This window comes from Onychostruthus taczanowskii, unplaced genomic scaffold, assembly GCF_017590055.1.
Source record: "Onychostruthus taczanowskii isolate IOZ18803 unplaced genomic scaffold, ASM1759005v1 scaffold29, whole genome shotgun sequence".
NCBI classification, from domain to species: Eukaryota; Metazoa; Chordata; class Aves; order Passeriformes; family Passeridae; genus Onychostruthus; species Onychostruthus taczanowskii.
In genome coordinates this window covers 395,373-415,990 of record NW_024500239.1, presented here as the reverse complement: position 1 = coordinate 415,990, position 20,618 = coordinate 395,373, and the positions used below count along the sequence as shown (strand labels likewise).

Here is a 20,618-nt window from a genome sequence, read left to right as displayed (position 1 = left end):
AGGGCTCTCCAGGCAAGAGAAGACTTGAAATTAGGAAACATTTCTTTGCTGAGAGGGTGGAAAAACACTGGAAGAGGCTTACTGGAGAGGTGGGCAAAGTCCCAAACCTGTCAGTGTTTCAGAGGTATTTGGACAGTGACCTTCATAGAGTGAAGCTGTTGGGCATTTACTCTAGATGATTGCTGTAGGTAACTTCCAACTGAACTTGTGTATACTAGTTTAAGAAGGAGTCACTCTGAACTGTCCTCCCCCAGTGCTCAGCAGAGCTGAGCAGTGCAGAATGGTGAGTAGAACAGTCCCAAAGAATGCCTCGGGAACTGCAACTACAGAACCAATAAATTTTCTCCATGGTCAAATGCAATGGCAGCACAGACAGTAATGAGGACATCTTTGCTTTTAAGAGCAGAGTAGGTGCTGACAAAAGAGTATAAAAAGAGTAGAAAAGAAGTAACAGCTCGGTATGACCTGGTTTCCACGCAGAATATTATGGAATGTTTTAGAGTCTAACACACAGTCTATTTATACCCTAAAAGCATAAAAAAAATGCATTAAAAGAACACCAAAACCATATAAGATGAGAATATTTGAGAGTCTTACCTTTGAGCCAATAAGTGTGTACAGCCATTGGATGGTTTCATTATGATTTATCACTCCATTCATGCCATCGACATAAAGCATTATCTGGCCCAAAGCTATTGCAAAGAGAGAAAATATAATTAGAGCTGGTGAACACTTTTTATAATTCTGTGCATTGCTGGCAATCTTCTCTGAGCAAGATTTACCAGAGATGTGCGGAGCTCAACTAATGAAAGATATACTGGGCAAGATTGTGCTGAATAAAATCCTGGGAAACTGCACTGACTTTACTGACTTAATCTGAAAATATATCTGTGAATTTCATCCTGAGACAAGCCCAAACACTCGTTTTTCCTAGAAGATGCCATATTTTATGCTCCCCAAATCTGCAAACAGTACTCTACACACTGCTTACTGTCACAATGTACGCAGCTACAGAGCTTTATATATTGCGAGCCAAGACTTTCACCATTTGTTTCAGCACCATATATAATGTTCGGAATTAGTATTTTTGGATTGACAGTTTCAGTGAATACCAGTGATATGAAATTAAAGCTGGACAATTAACATCAATAAAGACATTAACTATTCACTAATGCATAGTGCTCTCTTGAAAAAGTTTTACGTTTTACTGAGAAAATACAAAAAACTGAAGCATGGTTACAAGTGTCTTTATTAACTTATCCTAAAGCTTTTACAACAGCATTACAAAATATACTAGTAAAATATTTCATAACAGTAATTTCATAGTTTGCAATTGTGATAATATGAGACTTTCAAGAGACAATAGCTATTAAATCTTTTCTGACTGATAAGGACAGACATTTTTTGTAAGGATTATGAAAAGTGAATTAATTCAATTCATCTATCATGTTCAAAAGTTTCCACTGTTAGATCTTCTGCTTTATAGCAGGAGATCAAAGCACTGTGGGATGAAAAAGAAATCACTGATGTAACACCTTTTAGCACAGCCTGTTGGCATAACAACTCAATTATTTAATGCACAGCCTGATGAGGCCCTAGTACACTGCTTTATGGGGGGGAAAAAAGAAAAAAAAAACACTCACAGGGTGAGAAAAATTATGACACTATTAATCTTCCAAACACATTCTGAATGTTTGCTAACTTTTGCACAGGTTGTGCACAGCGTCATTTACCCTGAGGGCAGATTTTCAAAGACATGAATGCTAGGCAAGCACTTATGTATCCCTATAGCCAAATAGCTGACAGTCATTTTTGCACCGTCTCCTCCTTTTCCCTTTGGTCTAGTTGGCTAATTTATGGTTAAAAACTTGAGGTACTATTTTTACATTCTTTATCTAATCTGTCACACAAAGCTAGAAGGAAAGCCACACTCAGTGAATGCCACACAATCAATGAAGACTGAGAAAAAGCAAGCAAGAGAGCTCTGGCACAGAGATAACACATCGCCTAGGCAGGCACTGCCACTGGGGCATGCCAGGCACTCTCTGCTCCTTCTCTCCAGGAAGCAATCAGTCAGCACCCTCTGAAGACATGTCTCTCAGGTGAATAAAATCAGGTGGGAAGGACACATGCCCAAGTGTTATGGTAAAATAAAAGATGTAAGTCAGCCAGTAAAATGAGATACGAATAACACTGCCTGAATAAATGGCTGCTTTGAAGCATTTCGTTGCAGGTAGAGGAAATGCTACTATCCCAGCAGTAATCAGAGAAAGTTCTTAATTCTTGTTTTTACTTCCTTTCAATGCTAAAAAGATTTGGCACTGGATCAGGATGAGATCCAGTCATGATAAGGTCAACAAATCCATTTTTTCCCCCCTTGAAAATTCTTTGGTTGGGGGTGAAGTGCTTTAATTGAATTTGAAACAAATGTGAAACAAATTTAAGTCTTGAAGCATGTTTTCCAAATTAATATAGAAATCAAAGACAGCAAAAAGTTTGCTTTAAAAAACATGTACACAATACAAAATGACTTCACTGCTTATACTTAAGACTAATTAGACAGGATGGCTAAGTGAGATGTGGCATGCATTTGTTTTCAGCCTCTTAGACGTAACTCTTCTTAACAGCAATATGTTAAGGCAAATTAGTAGACTTTAGAAAGAAGCCAAAAAAACGTTTTAGGTATTCTTGAAAACACAAGAAAAAAACCACTCCCATTGCTGCTTGAACTAGTGGCCAATAAGTTTCACAGGTTTCACAAGGAATTGCAAACAATGTCATGAAACAACCAAGATGTAGAGTTATGTGTCCACATCACATCTCCAGTAGTTATCTGCTACACATGAAGCTCTCAGCTGCTGACAAACCTCAGTGTAGACCTTCATACTGCTATTTCCTGTCCTCAGGGGTCAGCAAAATGAGCCAAGATGGGTATGGTTGAGGAGAAATCTGTTTTCATTAAGAGGCAGAGTAAGATAAGGAAAATCTGTATACTTTGTACAAAGCTGAAGCCCAATAAATTCTTAGGAAAAGAAGGCCAGAAGACCTAAAAGGAGGAGAATGATGGTTTTCATACCCCATCAAGTTTCTGTGCTGAGCAAGAAAATGCATTTCCTTTACCATAACCACACCACACAGCCAAAACTGAAGACACCACCAAAAAAACCAGTGTAGGAGCAGGCTAGAGGTCATTGGGCCCTCCCAGACCTTGGGTCTGGCTGAGTAAAACACAGCAGTTTGGCACTAAGTGGAGACTGACAGAGGACATTTTACATTCTTTGAAGCTTTTCTACCCAACTGCTATCTCACCTCCCAGCCCACAAGCGTACTCTGCTGAAATGACTGCGGCTCCATGCACCAAGCATGCCCACACATCCGCCACCAACATCCAGGACCCCGACAAGGGAGGGCAGCCTCATCTGCAAGGCAGTTTGGAAGGCCAATCTAGTCCAAAATAATTTAAATTCACATTTTCATGTGCCATTAACCAAACTTTTTTTTTTTTTTCCTTCTCTTTACCAAAAGATGAGGAGGCTATTTAATCCATTTAATCTCATCCCTCAGCTAACTGGAATTCTTCTTGGAAGTATATCAACAACCTACTTGTATTAGGAAAGTTACTATTGTGCAACAAGGGGCTGGGAGAGGGGAGTTTAAATACAAAGCAGACCTAATTTGGAATTTCTTTGTTCCTACCCTTGTCAAACCCTTAATCTTTGAAAGTAGTGTGTGACTTTACCCATAGCTGTTTTTGAGTGGAAAGTTGCTGGATTTCTTAGGAAAGGCTTAGGCTAGAAAAGGACAGACCAGCCAGAAAACTCAGAGATTTCTCTGAAATAAGAGGTTTAAGAAAGCCTCTAAAAACTTGCCAATATTGGCACTGATACTCTCCTGGGATATAATGTTTACAGGACCAAAGAGGAAAAGCTCTAGCACAAAACATCATTACAATGAACATCACCTTAACTTAAAGTTTCTTTATCCCACCCAGACTGGAAAAAGTTTCAAAGCTGCTCCTTGGCCACATACGCACCTGCTTCTCTAGTGTGCTCTGCTTCCATTTTACCGCAAGACTGACAGAGAAAACAAAATCACTGAACGAACAGAAAACATATTTTTTTACAATTTCCCATGAGTGAAACCCCTACTCATCATGTCAAGAATTACAGCAGGGATGCATCTTGTGATTGCAGTTGTTTCCAACAGAACAAGTAAATGTACAGCGTGAAGCAGGCCAAAGACAGACCTTGTCACTGCAGGTTTCAGTTCCCAAGAAAGCTTCTGGCCCAAGTACATCAGGCAGTTCATACCGAGCAGCTATGGTGCATGTCATGTGCTGTATACTACTACAGGCAGGTGTGCACAACAGAAGGGTGATGAAACTAATGGGGAAGAAGAACCAGCTGCTAAAATTCATATTTTCATTGCTAGCTAAAATCTTATCATCATCAGTGAGAAATCAAGGGTCTGTGTGATTGCATTAATTCCACTTGAAAAATGACTGCTAGTTTGGGTATGCTATCCTGGGCACCAAAAAGGCCTACTCCATCAAAGCAAACATCCTGATGGAGCAAAACTCTGTCTATGTCTAGTGAGGGATCCCAGGAAGGAGATAATACAGTTACCTAATATACTACTACAAAGCTACTACTATACCACTATTACTTGGTAGTAATTCTGAAGAAAACAACCATACTTCAAACTTCTTTCTTGGTGTTTCCTCATTAGAGAGAGGCAAGATCCCAGCTACCAAGTGGCACCATCTTGAACACAAAATCTCCAACTCAGCTCAGCTTCCATATGCTGGATGTCAGAAGCTGCTACTTTTGCTTATCATGCTTGTGTGCACACCCTCCGATCAGAGCTTATTGCCTCTATAAAATCCAAGGATACTTAATTTTCCTGATGATAAATCATTATTAAGTACAACTTTTGTACCATCCACCTGCTTGAAAATCAGCAAAATCACATCAGAGCTCTCCTTCTTCTAAGAGAGGACTTCAGATAAAAGAGATGACCCAGACTCTCCACTGCTTCTGAAAATGATCTTACAAAGCAACACTGTGGCAAACCTAATGACTCTCACTCAGTCCACATCACTAGAACCACCTACAATTTGTATGTTTGGGGGTTGGTTTTGTTTTTTTCCTGTTACTATTTGTATGGGTTGGTTTTAGCTTCGGTGAAAAATCTGCTATTCATAGAGCTATTCCCATTTCTTTACTATTGTTGACTCTATATGTAATGTCATCCAGAAGCCAAAAACAATCTTTTTCCTGGCCACAAGTACATGAATATTTTGTTTGCTATCAAATATTTTTAAATCCCAACTCTTTTAATTTTGCATTTTTGCCCTCTGTTCATTTGTTCTTTCTATTATAACACACATCATGGTTGAAACAGTCTAAGGAATTAATTTTCAGAACTTCCATATTAACCATGGGCTGAACTTCCATTACACAAGAACTGAACTATCTCAGAAAAATCACACTGAAGAAATAATGCTATGAACCAAAGCTGCAAAACCAGTTCTGAACAGATGTCAATGCATTAAGTTGCAATTATACTTTAGAAATTCTTATGCTGGTCAACGCTACTTTAAATTTGAACTTTTTGTCTTCTGCACTTTGAAAAGTTCTGCAAGCTAGTTTCAGACCTAAAGTATTATTCAAAGTTCAAATATTTTGCAGAGACAGTGAGTTTCCAGATGAAACTCAACCTTAAGTTTTAACTCTACATTACAAAAAATACATAGATACACCACAAGTCCACCACAACAGAAACATTCTACAGAGGAATGTTCTCCTCTCCATGCTTCCTCTGCTGCCCTTTTCCTCTGATGTTTTTGCCTTTAAAACAGGACACAGCCAAGTCAAAGGGGACACAGCCCCTTTATTCAGCTGACATGTTTCATGAAAAGCTGATCCTTTATACACACCATGAAACACCTGTGGCAGTGCACAGACCCCCCCCCCCAACAGAGCCAAAGCAGTTTCTCTTCTAGGAAATCCTTTGTGCTATTTTAGAAAATTTACTTGAGTGCAAAGAAATAATGGACTCTCACTTGACTCTGCCAGTAGTTAAACTACTGAAGGCCTTTTTATATGAATTAAAACCTGGCTTACATATATGCATTATAAAGGTTTGCATGATTAGTCATAATTGTTTTAATCATTATTTTATGGTGCAGCACTCAAGCTTTAAATGCACTATGTTCCAGCATGTTTTACAAGATTAATAACACAGCAATATAAAGTAAACTGGGTACTGCTTATATAGCAATAGGTAAAAACATTTCCTCATGAAAAAGAAATGTCTAATTAAAATACCTTATTAATAAGTGAGTAAATACAGCTGAGAATTGGACTGCTATTTTGCAAGCTGACTAGAAGCATGGAAGAATGAAAAGAAAAGGAAAGAAAGAAACAAGACAAAAGAATTAAGGAAGGAAGAAGATGGAAGAAGGGAAAAAAAGACAAAAGAAAAGGAAAGTGAAAGGTTGACTAGATGGTTTTAAAAGATACTTATTCATCCTCAGTGCTTCATTAAGCAAAACACATTTGGAAAAAGAGGTGCCTGGTAGCCTGTAATTAAGATGACATATATGCAGATTTAGAGCTGAATTAAGGCAGCTGCTTCTTAATGGAGTCAATGATGGCTGTAACACTGAATAATGTTCATCCAATATTAAGTATTTTTCTCAATGCTGGCTGTAACACTAAATAATGTTCACCCAATATTAAGTATTTTTCTTAAGAATTGAGGATTTTTTTAGTTTTAAAGCATTTTCCTAGGGGACTTCCTCATTGGCCCTCAGAACTTAAATTCTGAGGGAGCAGGACATAATGACGAGATTGCCAGTTTTTCTTGTGAAGGTGAGCTATTCTGCAAAAGCACCATAACAGAGCAGGACATTGCCCATGCAAATACTGAAGACTTATCTCCAATGGACTCACCTCATCTCCTATCTATGGACACCTGCAGCCACTGAGAAATGGCTTAATTTCATGACAGAAATTAGAATCTGTTTCAGGATTAGGTATCTCTTCTTATCTTTAATTGTATTTTAAACTTTTATAGTGGATTTATCATGCTAGAGGCTGCCTAGCCCAATCTGTCACTCAAAGTAGGGAAATCCAGAGCAGGTTATTAATGACTGTACATCTGGGTGTTGACTATAGCTCCAGGTAGCTGCTCAGCCTCTTTGGGCAACCTGTGCCAGTGCTCAGACACCCTCACAGGATTTTTAATTATTTTTTTAAGGTTAAATCAAATTTCCTGTATTTCAGCTAGAGCCTATGGCAGGCCTCTTGTCTTTTATTGTGCATCTCTGAAATCTTGCTCTGTTCTTACTCTCCCAATCATAACATAACATCATAACCCTTTCAGAACACTGAAATTTAATTAAACTGAATTTAAACTGAAGATTAATACACAGTCAAGAAACCAAAACTACACATTAAGCTAGCAGCCTCAAAAAAAAAAAAAAACAAAAAAAACGTAACTTTAATTTAGGATTAAACTAAGGAAATTCAGTGAGCCTCCCAAGTTAAGAAGTGATACCTTAGCACTTCTATTTGGAAGCTGATTGAGTAATTTAGTCTGGCAATGTGCTAGATGTGATGGATTTCAAGGCCTTTCCCTCTCCATTAATCATCATGAACATAAGCCTTCTGTCTGTGTAAACAATACTAATCCTGACTTTGAAGGTACAAAGAAGGAAACACAAACCAACCTTTGCAGAATGGAAAAGATAATTTCTGCAGGTCCCTTTCTTGAGCTCCTCAGACACCTATTTACCCTGCACAAAGAAAAGGTCCTGCAGGTGCAAGCTGTCTTTTATCAATCATTATCAATTACATACAGCACATCAGTTTGGAATTCCAGCATCTGCTTTACATGCCGAAAACCTAAGCTTTGAGAATGAACTCAGCTTTTGGACTGGGAAACATGTAGAGTCAGAAGTGGGTTTGGAAGAAAATGCAATCAGGACTCCGTCTCGGCAAAAAGCACAGGTTATTTTGATTGTTGGACTCTGTGTGTTGTTGCACCTGGGGCAAAGAAAAGCATGAGGGGATATATGGAATTTTTTTTTCCTATTATACATCAGCAGGATCTTTGCTCACTACAAGTAGGCTGCCAGTGACTATGGAAAAAAGAACACTGTCTTGGGGTTCCTGCCTTCTCTGGCAAGTAAAGAAGTGTGGCACAGCTGGGCTATTTAACAAATGGGCTCACACTAGAGCAGAAAAAGGACATATGGTAGGGTAAAACTGTTCACATACCGAACATTTTTAGTCATCAACAGTATTTCTTCTTAGTAAAACTGTAAACCTTCCAAAATGAAACCTGTGGTTTCGAAGTGAGCAAGTGATAAATTCTTACTGACGGCTTTTTCCCCCTGTTTCTCTTAGGGGAGAAGCCATATTTCCAAATTTTTTTTTTTTCCTAAAAATAAAGATGATTCTCAGGGAAGCAAAAGGGGGAAAAAATCAACAATTCCAAGCATTACCGTATTCCTGTTACTACAGGAATAACTAACTACATTCCTATAATTTAAATTTATAAATATATAATATTCATATTTCCATACAATTTTTATTAGAGGAATATATTATTGTATTGTATTCTTCTTATTAGAGGACTAGAATAATAAAAAATAAGATAAACAACTGTGCCAGTCAAAATTTCAAACATTGCCCAGCTCCATCACCATGGTCTTTGTAAAGCATAACATTGATCAATGATTTCTTGCTGTCATGCAGCAACAAGTTAGCACTGTCATGAGAGCTAGTATTCCCCTAGATAGCAGTTCTTTGTTTACTAAGCTCAGCTTCATTCTCTGAGGTCCAGCCCTGGGCAGGTAAACATGGGCTCAGTTTGGCATCCTGGGATAACAGCGTTGCAATCAGTGACTAAATACACTTAAACCAGTGTTTGGCAGAAAGGCTTAGAGAGTTGCAATGATTTCCAGGGGCATGTAAATTTATCTCTGCTACTCCCATGCCAACAGCTAGTCTCCAAAATTCATGTATTGTGCATTCATTCAAAAAACCTGGACCTCTAAAAAAATGATACAAACTATATTTCTGAAGAACAGAAAAGCTGCGAAAGGAATGAAAAGCACTGAAAACAGTAATCCTATCACTTGTGTTTTACATCACTTCTCACAGAGTGTTTTGCAGGAAACAAAGCACGCTGCCAAAAGTGACTCTCAGAAAGCCATCCAATTTTGAGTTAAATTCAAACACTTTTTATTCTAGCCTTTAGAATAATGCATGTTTGGGGAATACCAGGGTAGAGATGTGCTGAGAAAAAAAATACAAGTAAAATTCTGCAGCTATTTACTTCAATATAAAGCTGTTTTCTTAATTCTCACATAGTTCCTTCACCAGGAGATGCATTCCAAACACAGCCCCCTCTTCTTCCAATATAAGGTACCACATGTGAAAAGCACAATAAAAGAATGATTATTTTAAGAAGCACTACAAAAACAGTTATGTAGAATCACTTCTGCAATTTCTTCTTGCTTAAGTGACAACAGGTACATGATTTTAGACAAATCCAGAAGTTCGTCTAAAAGGATCCATTGTTTTTTATCATCTCAGCAGACAAGAATGCAACAAGAGAACACACAGCACAAACGTATTAAGATTATTCCAGGGTACATGAGTAGTATTTGAAATGTTAGTGTCAAAAAAGATAAAGAAGCTCTGCTTTTTAAAATTATGCTTTTTAATATAAACTTGAGACTTCTTCAATGCTTTTATAATCTTGAAACCAACTGATTTAAAGAGCACTGTAGAGAAGCACAGAAAGTTATATTTTTATTAACTGTATTCCAGACCATCCAAAATCCTTGAATAAAAGTTTCCTTCACTGCTCAAGAAGGGCTGACTCAAGGGCAGAAATCAGTAGGATAAACAAGAATTCACTATGCTTTAAATTCAGCAACTAAATTAAAATAGTTCCTAAGCAAAGAGGGAGAAAAAAATGTCTGCTCAAAGCAAAGACAAGACTGGAAGTAAGGTTTCCTCACAGCATCCCAGCCTCCTCAGCATACTGTGTTGACTAAAAATGAATAAAACCCAAGGTCCTGAAAATAAAAGCTATTTGCAGCAAGATCTGTGTCTTTTATCCACTGAGGAACAGATCCCAACATCCACTGATTTTATGAAAAAGAATGCATCTGTCACTTTTTATTCATTTATCTGTCTTAAAACTAATAGTGAGCGTATCTTTCTAATTTCCTTTATTGTAATTATACCATGCCAGATGCTGAAACTAAATTCCTGATATACTTTACAGATATTTATTGCTCTTCAGCATTCTCGGCCTGTCTCTAATGTTTCAGATAGACTCTACCCAGCAGTAATATGCATGCCATTAAAGAATTCACTTTCATCTCTTGAATTTATGCTTGTTAGAGCAAATTAATGAAAAACTCTATTCTTTAAGTACTGGCTAAACAAAGCCAAAGTCAGCACTAGAAAGCAAACCAATACAACACTTCATTAAATGTGCTTTTTATTTCTTTTTGTTTCAAGTATGTCTGCTGCTATGTGCAATTTAGGGTTATACAGTCTCCTTTCAAATCTCACAGTAAAGAATGTGCTCAAGCCACAAGTTCATATCTCCCGTTTGAAGTGGACGTCTCATGAGAAAGGTGCAGAGAAGAGACATAATTACAAATCCCTTTAAGTACAGAGCTCACACTCTCCCAAAATATTGACTAAAAATGCTGTTTTGTGTCTCTGCTCATTCATCTCAGATAATGAGCAAAGATTCCTTCCAAATTAACTGTAATTCTCTTCTAATCCCTCTATTCTTTTTTTTTCTCCCTTCAGCACGGTGATAGTGAGAACCCCTTCGAATTCTGAATCCCACCTTATTACAGCAATTCTTAAAGAGAAACATAACGAAATAATCAGTGGCATGCTCAGACCTTTCTACTCTCTGACTCAATAGGTGGACAGCTACACACAATGCACACTGGTCCTGTTTTTTTGCCTTCTCAAAATTCGCAGTTGACATTTACAAAAAAATTTTTAATTCTAATTACTGATTGAAAGAAAGACAGAATAGAGACTCTCCGCTTTGAAATTTATTTCCTTAGCATACAAAAAATGAATAAAATTGATTCAATAATTAAAAAAAAAAAAGTATTTGGGGGCAGAAGCTTCCTTTGACCAAAGAATGTAAGGTCTGTCATTGGTAACCAGTTGTCATCTATGTGGTGGCAGGGAGAGAGAAGCATGTAATAGCTGAAGATGAAGGTGGTGGCTTTATTCAGGTTTGACCATCTACATTTCTTGTTTATCAGTAACCCTGTAAATGAGAAATGCAGTTGAATAACCATATTTTATTTCTAGAGAATATTTTTAGGTGATTTGATTCCTTTTGATCATTATCCTATAATTCAGTGATCACAGCATTATTGGTAATACTCATATAAACCAAGCATGTTTCTATGACTGTATGATTGGTCAGCACTCCCTTAGCAGGAGTTAAATAGGACTGTATGGTTGTAGGATCCCAGGATAACAAAACTGAAGAAGATGGTGCAGAGACAATTTGGAGACAGGAGTGTTTTACAGCTCCTTGTGTTAGTTTGGAGCAAGATTGCTGAGCTCTGCTGTACGACCAATAACATCAGGCTCCACATAGAAGCAGCTAAATTACTTCCAGACCCACACCAGTCCTGGAAGTATCACGGACACTTCTGCACAACACTTCTGCAGTAAGTGATGTGGCCTGAACCCAAACCATCTGTGCATAAGTGGCATAGAAGGCTATGCATCTATGGAATAATTAGTCCACAAACAAGACAAATCCATCATGGGCAATTAGTTATTTCTGAGTACTTAGAAAGAAGTTAAAAGAACATTAGCTACACAAAAATCAAGCACTTGAAACTTCAAGAAATGCCGGAGTTAAGATTCCCGCAGAAAACTTTGTTCAGCCTACTCTGTGCACAAACTTAACTATGTCAAAATAAATTTCAAGAAACATGATTACTGAGCTTTGGAGCACTTCCTCACTCACAGTACTGCATTCTCTCACTGTGTGGTCCTAGGAATTTTTTAGTGCAAACCTGCTGTGGAGACAGAATATTTCATTTCCTGCAGGATGATGTTCCTCAATACAGTGAGTACTTCACGGGTCTGAATACTTTTTCTGCATAGCATATTGATGAGGTAAAGAAACTATTCTGTTCTGGAGGGAAGTTGGGGCTTCCACTAGCTCTGGATGTCACACCTGAGACAGCTGATAATCTGATTTCTATTTGAGAACATCTTTTGTTATAATAGTACTTTGAGTTTAGGTTAAACTCTGCACCGTACGGTCCAGATTGGCCCCCCAGAAAACAATAAACACACCTTGACAGGGAACATAATGATACTTTCTGACAAGTTGAACTGAAATTACTTGCCTAGCAAGTACAATACATATTAACACTGTGGCAGAGGTTCAGTTAAAACCTCTCTCCTGCTACATCAGGAACTTTAAAATGTGTAGCACCACCATCACTTTTCTCTCCTTGAACTTTGAGGATAGGCAGCCTTATTTCCAATGTCTGGAAAATTTGGTTTATAAACATTCTAATCTTTTAAGAGTTGGACTCAATGATCTTTGTGGGTCCCTTCCAACTCAGAATATTCTTTGTAATCTGCTTTTTTGTTAGATTGGTTTGTTTTGGTTTTGAGGAAAAAAAAAAGGTGTGTGTATACAAGAAACCCTCATCATGCTCATCATGCATAAGTGGAATGAAACTGTGAGGTTCATCACACTGGGTTTTACCATTTAATTTAACAAAACAAGTACTTTTCCCATTAATTTTTTACACACCCTAAAGAAACACACAAATCTACAAGCTATTTCTGGTTTATGATAGAAGTCACATTGGCAGAATTTGCTTCACCAGATATGATTTAAAAGGTTCAGGACATCATTGCAACAATACTTGGAGCTTGAAGAAGCAAGAGTTATTTCAGATGGACAGCAACTCAAATGACATATCTAGAGGACCTTGGCTGATCATCTTTGATACCCCTGAACTTCGACAACACACCACCCATCATCCATCATGCACAGCTTTGTCATCCTCCATTCTATTCTCTGGATTTGGGACACCTTCTCTCTTTATCCATGTTTCTCAACAGCAAGACTGATAAAATGTCACAAAATGCCAAAACTTTCTCATTACCCTATTGAATCCTAAGAGAATGATGACCATTCTGCTGCTCTACACACAAATTCTGGCAAGTGGAGATTATGAGATAGGGAGAGACAACAGACTTCTGATCTGCTTTAAGCCACTGTTCCTCAAGGCTACTGCTCTGTGGCCTCCCACTTGTCCTGGATGGGCATCTTTAGCTCCAAGCATCTGTTCAAAATACAGCTCACCTTCTTTTGGGGCTGGTATCCATATATCTAGGACAAAAGCTGCTAAAAATTTGATCATTGTTGCCACCCAGAAGCACCTCTGTTTAACAAAAGATTGTTAAAAAAAATCAGGTCAATTACTTGCTTGTGAAATGAAATGGGTGTATGCTGTCTTCAGCCTTCCTCCTCTTCATAAAATGATGCCTACTTTTTCTAGAATTGTTACTTTTATTTCATAGTCGCAACTGGGAATTAGTTTTAATTAATCTCATCCCTTCTGACTGCTCAAGGCCAAAGGGTGACTTTTTATCACAGCATATAGAACATACAGACAGTTTTTCACTTTTTACACAGTACAAATAATGCAAAAGTTAAAAAGTAAATAAAACACCTGAGTTGCTTTATTGGTGTAGAATATAAAGTGGAACTAAATCATGCTCATTTTGATTCACTGCTTGATCTACAGAAATTTATGTTAGCACAAAGTGTAAAAGCAACAGAAAAGCTTGAAAGCCAGTAATTCCCATTTTGCAGACAAATAGAAGAAAAAGTAAAAGTAAACAATAGTTACCAGCTAAATGAGGACTGCTGCTTGCTACCATGAAAGAAAATTTCAGAGCTTTACAAAATCAACACTGCAGTACTATAGCTGATATAAACCTGTAAAAAATTATTTTACAACCTCTATGTAACAAATTGCATTAAACTGTTTCATATCTTCACAATAAAGTATTCAGACTCCAAAATACCACTGTGTGAACTTCTGAGAGCTCCATTTTTGCATATCAACTTGGGAAAATGCTTCTAATTTGGTTACATAAATAAGTTGCCTATAATGCATCCAATCCAAGTGACCTTACAAAAAGAAATAAAATATTAAGTGGTGAGAGAAAGAATCAACATTGCTGGTACAAGCACTAAAAAAATAAAGGCTATTCTTTCCCACCTCCCCTAATTTCATTTCAAGTTTAACATACAGAAAGGCTCAGAGCCAGAATCCTTATCCAAACTACATAAATCTCTAGGCAAACTCTCCTTACTGTATGGTCCTGTCCCCATAAAACCTTGCAATTCTTCCTAATGGTGCTTTCCAGCAGAAAAAAAACTACTAGAGAGCTATCTTTTCTCATCAAATCTTCGACCAATCTTTTCCTACCACATCTTTCCTTAGAAGAATGAATCTCCTTCCTTGCATTATGTTTAATAAATGAAATCAAAATGGAAACAAGCCCTCAAACCTAAAGTGAACTCTACAGCAACTGGGTACCCCACACTGCTGCTGAGGCTGCCTCTGAGAAAGACCCAGTTAATTCCCTTATTCCCTTCCTGAATTCCTGAGCAGGGTCAAAGGAAGGCAACACCATTTACCACCACACAACCCATTTCAGACAGCTGGTCCAGCTAATAATGTAAACATGGTAACACCTTGGAAAGGTCAACCAGAGGAATGGTAGCATTAGCAAAGCAATTAATTTTGGGTTGGCCACATGCATATTTCCCTCTCACTTTACTCTCCTCCCTTCCTTCCCTCACCTTCTTGAAGGAAGTATTTTCACTCAACTGAACAGAAATTTTCAAAAGGTGAGAGATGGGATTTTCTTGAACATAGAGAATGCCTTATTTTCTTGGGATGACTTCCAGCACAATATTTTATTTATCTGTTGCCAAAAGAAACACTTTTTAGTTTTCAGATTAGTCAAAAGGCTTTAAGAACACACTTGAGGGAAATGATCCAACTAACAAAACATGTAAAACCTTTCCCTGAACTTCACATGCTCCATGAAAAGTGGACACTTCATGGAACAGCACCTGTAGAGCTAACTGCTCAACCTGAGGGGTGTTTACTGTCTCCTTAACAATCTTCATTCGCCAATGCACATGGAAAAGCTGTAGATCCTCTTCATCCATCCGTTTATCTGTTGTTCTATCGGTCTATTGTTTTTCACTAAAGTGAAACTCGAGGAGAAGGAAAAAAAAAGTTTTAAACTCATGAGATTCAATGCTCTCCTTTCATTTCTCTGAGGGTTTAATTACATGACATTTCATATAGCTGGAGAGTAAAATGTAAACCAGAGACAGAGCAATGCACCAGAGTCCCAGGTGGATTTCCAAGGTCACACTGAGCTTGCTTGCCCTCAGAGCCCTCAAGAGCTATAAAGCTGAAATCAGATACTGCTGCATTTACCTCCTGTCTTCTTTCACCACCTTTTTTTCTTAAATCTAGACTGCCAACTTTAACAAGCCTTCTATATGCATCACACACCATACACATTCCTCGTCTAATTGACATGAAGAATATGGAGCTTATGGAAGGGAGAACTCAAAAGACTTACTACGTAACATAGTCTGTTGGTAGAGGTGCCATGGTGCTTTCCTGTTCTAGCTTTTGTACTGTGTTTTTTCTTTGCACAACCAGTCACAAACGCCAGATCTAGCAAGACCGGTCAGGACCCATATAAAGAATTGTGCCTTCCAAATAGGGTAATATTTTCCCTTTGGTTTTCCAAACTCACCTACAATTGTGATTGAGCAAATAAATTTCAGAAATCTGGAAGATCAGGAAGTATTCAAATGCAGATTAAATGCATTATTGCAGTGTAAGTTACTTCTACCAGGCCACTTCTACAGTTCAGCAATGCTTTTTATTCTCCCTGAATTGTGCATTAACACGTTTGGGTATTTTGGTGCACATGTCCTTGCTTTTAAATATACAACATGTTTACAGATGCATATCTGCAGATAAAACTATTTAACAGTATGTATCCAAATTCACATATCTCTCTCTCAAACTTCTTACAGTGTTGTAAAAAATTGCTCACTTCATGATAAATGCTTTCATATGTGTATAATTAGTTTTTAAAAGAATTATAGTTTATTTGTACAAAAACTTTCAAATCACATTTAAAAAATCCAAATCTTCACAGTGGTTTCAGAATTCTATTTTTACAACAAAATGCATGCTACAAACAACAGATAGCATTGCCTTGTTTAAGGTCCAAGATAATCATGTATGTGGAAAGAAAAGGAGAAGTTTCACGCCACTTTCACCACCAGTTCCTACTAGAATATCATTTCAGTGCCTGCAGAGGGAGAACCCATAAAGCATAAGAAAATTCCCAAATGTAGCATCCCCTCAATGAAGTATAAATATTTTTCTCTGTGTCAAAGGGGGAAGAAAAAAGTTTATCAAGGTTAAATTTGAAATCACTCACTCCTTACAACAATTTCACAGTATTTAGTGAAAGAACAGTGCTTCTGCTGCTTTCATTTCCAAAGCTGCCATGCAAGGTATCTTTATAACCTGAATTTTGAACAGTAAAAAGTCAATTCAATCAAAGTCATAAATAATGTGACTCTTAGAAAGTAAAAAAAAAGACGGTGAATTGCCACAAGAAGTTTCTAAAACCTAATGAAGGCACATGAAAACATGTGAGCAATACCTGTAATTTCTCACTTTGAAGAGGCCTACATGAGATAACATGAGATACCAAGTAATGGTTGCTTGCTGAAGTCTGCATGACTTATCAGCACTGGAAAGCAGGATTTTGTGTTATGTGACCTGTCTCATTCCAAGTAGGAAGCCTGTCAGAACAGACAGTATCATGAACACAGCACTAATAACACAATTTTAATTCCATGGTCATTTAGTCTGGGATGCTTTTTTAATGTGCAATAGAAAGGTCTGAGGTAGAAAATCAACTGTCATTTTTACAAGTCACTTTTTGCTTAAGGGAACTCAAGACTGATAGACAAGAGCGTTATTTTGAGACCAAAAATCAAGCAATTCTGACACAGAAAACACCAACCATACATATAACCCTGGACAGGTAGTCCACAACTCTCCAGCCAGAGCAATGCTAGCTGCACTGGGCTATGAAACAAAACCACTCTGAAAAAAGGTAGGGACCTATGGACTTTCCACTGTATTAGGAATACACACAGGACAACAATACCTCCTGATTCTTAGGAGGAAAAACTCAAAGCAGTTCAAACCCCAAGGGCAGAATGGGTTAGCCATGATAATAAGGATGGCAAGAAGGGCATTTTGCCTTGTTTCCTAGTTTGTAGGACATTTGTAATGCACTAGAGAGCTTCACTCTCCTTGGATTTTGCATTTCAAAATCCTGAGTAGAACTGGATTCAAAAGAATGGGTGTCAATTTTCCTTTGCCTTGAGCAGTAAGATTTCATTCAATACTATTGCTCCTGAAAGACTTAGATGTCAAATAAAAGGGAACCTAGCTGTAATCTGTGTCTCACACCAGGAATAACTAAATCTGATAATGGAAAGCAAACCTGTAACAAACTTAATCCAGCTTCACATATGAGTACTTAGAATAAGGATATCTACCACCCTCCTTTCTGATGCACTCCTGTACAAATATTATGCCTATTATTATGAACCGTGTCATTATTTTGAAATTTACAAGTTCAAAATAATGTTTACAAGTTCACAAGTTCATTGGCTTGCTTTAGATGAATTTTACACTTTCTTCCCAGCAATCATCTCTCAAAGTATCAGCTGGCTTTAGGTATCTGAGTGATTCTCTGGCTACTCTCCTGAAACATAGGAATAAAAACTGGGATTTCTTCTTCAAGATTTTCTTGAGCAGTCTATCAGTCACCCAGTGGTCCTAGGGAACTTACCTTCTTCATTTAGTTAAGGGCAGTGTTGAAAAGCACATTTTTTCCCAAAGAAGAGAAGACAAATATTGGCTAAGACATTCTTCCCTTTCTCTACCCAGTATCTAATAAAACCTGTGGCATCTTCTGAGAAATAACTCCAGGAACACAGTGACAGCCCACACAACTTTGATATAAGCATCTCCCTAAGGCAGCAGACTAGTAGAGGACTCAAACAGCCAGAGTATTGCTTCCCTTTACTGAAAAACACAGGCTGGGTTAGACTGTGGCAACAAAATAAAGAGACAAAGCTGAAAGGATGGTACTTATCACGTGGAGACATGTTAGAGCTGTGGCAACCAACTGCTGCTCTGCTCCATCTCTTTTGCAGTGGAGAGAGTTCTCCAGGTCCTTCCTATCTGTAGTCTCCTCCTCCTCATTCAGCAGCAGAAAGCCCTGATGCTTCTGCCCTCAAGCAGCATAAACCAGTTCTGATCACAATGAAGAGAAGCCTGCAGTGTTAGAAATACTGAATGGTTTGGGTTGGAAAGGAATTTAAAAAAATCATCTTCCAATCCCACTGGCATGGGCAGGGACACGTTCCACTAAACCAGGTTACTCAAAGCCCCATCTAACCTGGCCATCAACACATCTAGGGATGGGACTTCCACAATTTCTCTGGGAAACTTGTTCCAGTGCCTCACCATTGTCATTAAAGAATGTCTTCCTGATATCTAATCTCAATATACCCTCTTTCAGTTTGGAGCAATTCCCCCCTTGTCCTATCACTACATGTCCCCATAAAAAAAATCCCTCTCAAGCTCTCTTGTAGGCCCTGGGTAGGCTATGGAAGGTGCTCTAAGGTGTCCTCAGAGCCTTCTCTTCTCCAGACTGAACAACGCAACCTCTCTCACACTGTCTGCATAGGAGAGGTGTTCCAGCCCTACGAGCCCTAGTTTGAACTCACTTCACCAGGTCAACCTCTTTCTCTTACAGATGGTCAGATTGAAGCAGTTAGAGTCAAAAGAGCCTTACTTGAAATCAAACCCCAAGCCAGTAACGGCAGAAAGAAAGCAAAGTTGTCTCGGTCAAGTCACTGGAGCAATAATTCTACTTGCACTCTGAAACAGCCAATGCCATCACTGAAAGATGTTTTCCCTCTTCCACTCAAGGGAGCCACTTACGTTTGTACTGCTGCAGCTGTTTATGCATGCCCATGAATAAATGGATCAAGAACTGAAAGAATTTCAGACCCAACAAATTAATAGGAAACCAGTGAATTTAACACATTCTAGACCAGTGGAGTGGGTGGTGTAGAATATGGCAACAGACAGCAATAGCGCAGAATGACAGGGAGGGAATAACATTTTGTTCTGCTTTTTTGGAAAGCGAACTAATACTTTCCCTATGTTCTTCAGGCTGGAGTAGAGGCAGCAGAGGCTGTCTTTTCACTGACAGACATATATAATAGCCTCCACTGTTGCAAAGAGATGCCAAAGGAAAGCTTAATGCCTGTTGCAGTGGAAATATTGCTTTGTAAAAGCAAAGCTGTCTCTATGATTTTGATTTGCTGGATCTTATCTGCTTGCAGTAATGGTGATGTAAAGAAGATGTGAATCATCAAGAAGAGGAAATGAAAAACTGAATTTTTCTTTGTCTTTGACTAAAAGCTCTCTGACTTTCATTTGACTGGAAAAATAAGACAGCAAAAAAATCCAAAAATATAGCATGCTATGTTCTTCATTAGCAGCAAGAAGAATATAGACTTAAAATTTTTTCAAGTTATTAGCTAGCATATATAAAAAAGACCTCAAACACAATGTGGTTCTTGTCATGAACACAAGTGTTGGGAGAAAACCAGAAATGCCAAACCAAAAAAATCAATCACTCTATTTAGAGAAACATTAGTCCTATGTATTGTATATAAAGCATAGAATAAGACACCTATGGAATTTCATTATGTATAGTAACGTGTTTGTGTTCTCACAGGATAACCCGTAAATCTGATGTTTTAATCTAAAGATTAAATAATCAGCACTGGATTATGCTGATTACTTTTAACAAACTTCAGAGAACCTACATAAAAAAAAAAAAAAGCTCTTGTGTTTCATGGTTTCTTTTGAAAAGAAAAATGGCCAGTAAATGCCAATACAACATGCAGGAAAAATAAAGATTATTTTTTCAATATGAACATATTTATCAAGATTGCTGTGTTTTTGTTGGCTTGAACATTACAAGTGACTGGCAAATAAATATGGAAGACTTATTTTTAATTATTTAAGATTCTGGACCAAATTTGTGTTTTACACACATGTCAAGAGTTAACTCTTATTCATGTCAGTACAATAAACAAAAGCACAGTCAAGCCCATCAGATCTTAATCTAATTTGAAATAAAACTTTGTAAGTTACTACTGGTAAGAACCATCCTGGTTTACAACACTTAAAGGCAGAACTATAGGACTTGGTCATGATGCACATACCTTGTGTCCATATGCTAAAGCAGCTCTTCCAAGGGCCACTTGCAATCAGAAGAAAGAATATTTCTTGCACCATCACCTAATAAGGAGCAGCCACCTGTCTATGTTTTAACTCCACAGCAACCTGTCTA

At 37.9% G+C, this 20,618-nt stretch overlaps 1 protein-coding gene across 7 annotated transcripts in view; it reads right to left on the bottom strand.

Annotated features, from left to right (window-relative positions):
* The window catches only part of FHOD3 (formin homology 2 domain containing 3), a 375,703-nt gene that overhangs the window by 150,828 nt on the left and 204,257 nt on the right, over positions 1 to 20,618 (bottom strand). For all 7 annotated transcript variants that reach the window (XM_041408064.1, XM_041408058.1, XM_041408059.1 and 4 more), the window contains exon 6: positions 598 to 692. In XM_041408064.1, coding sequence (XP_041263998.1) covers positions 598 to 692 — 95 coding nt within the window. The remainder of the gene's footprint in view (positions 1 to 597; positions 693 to 20,618) is intronic.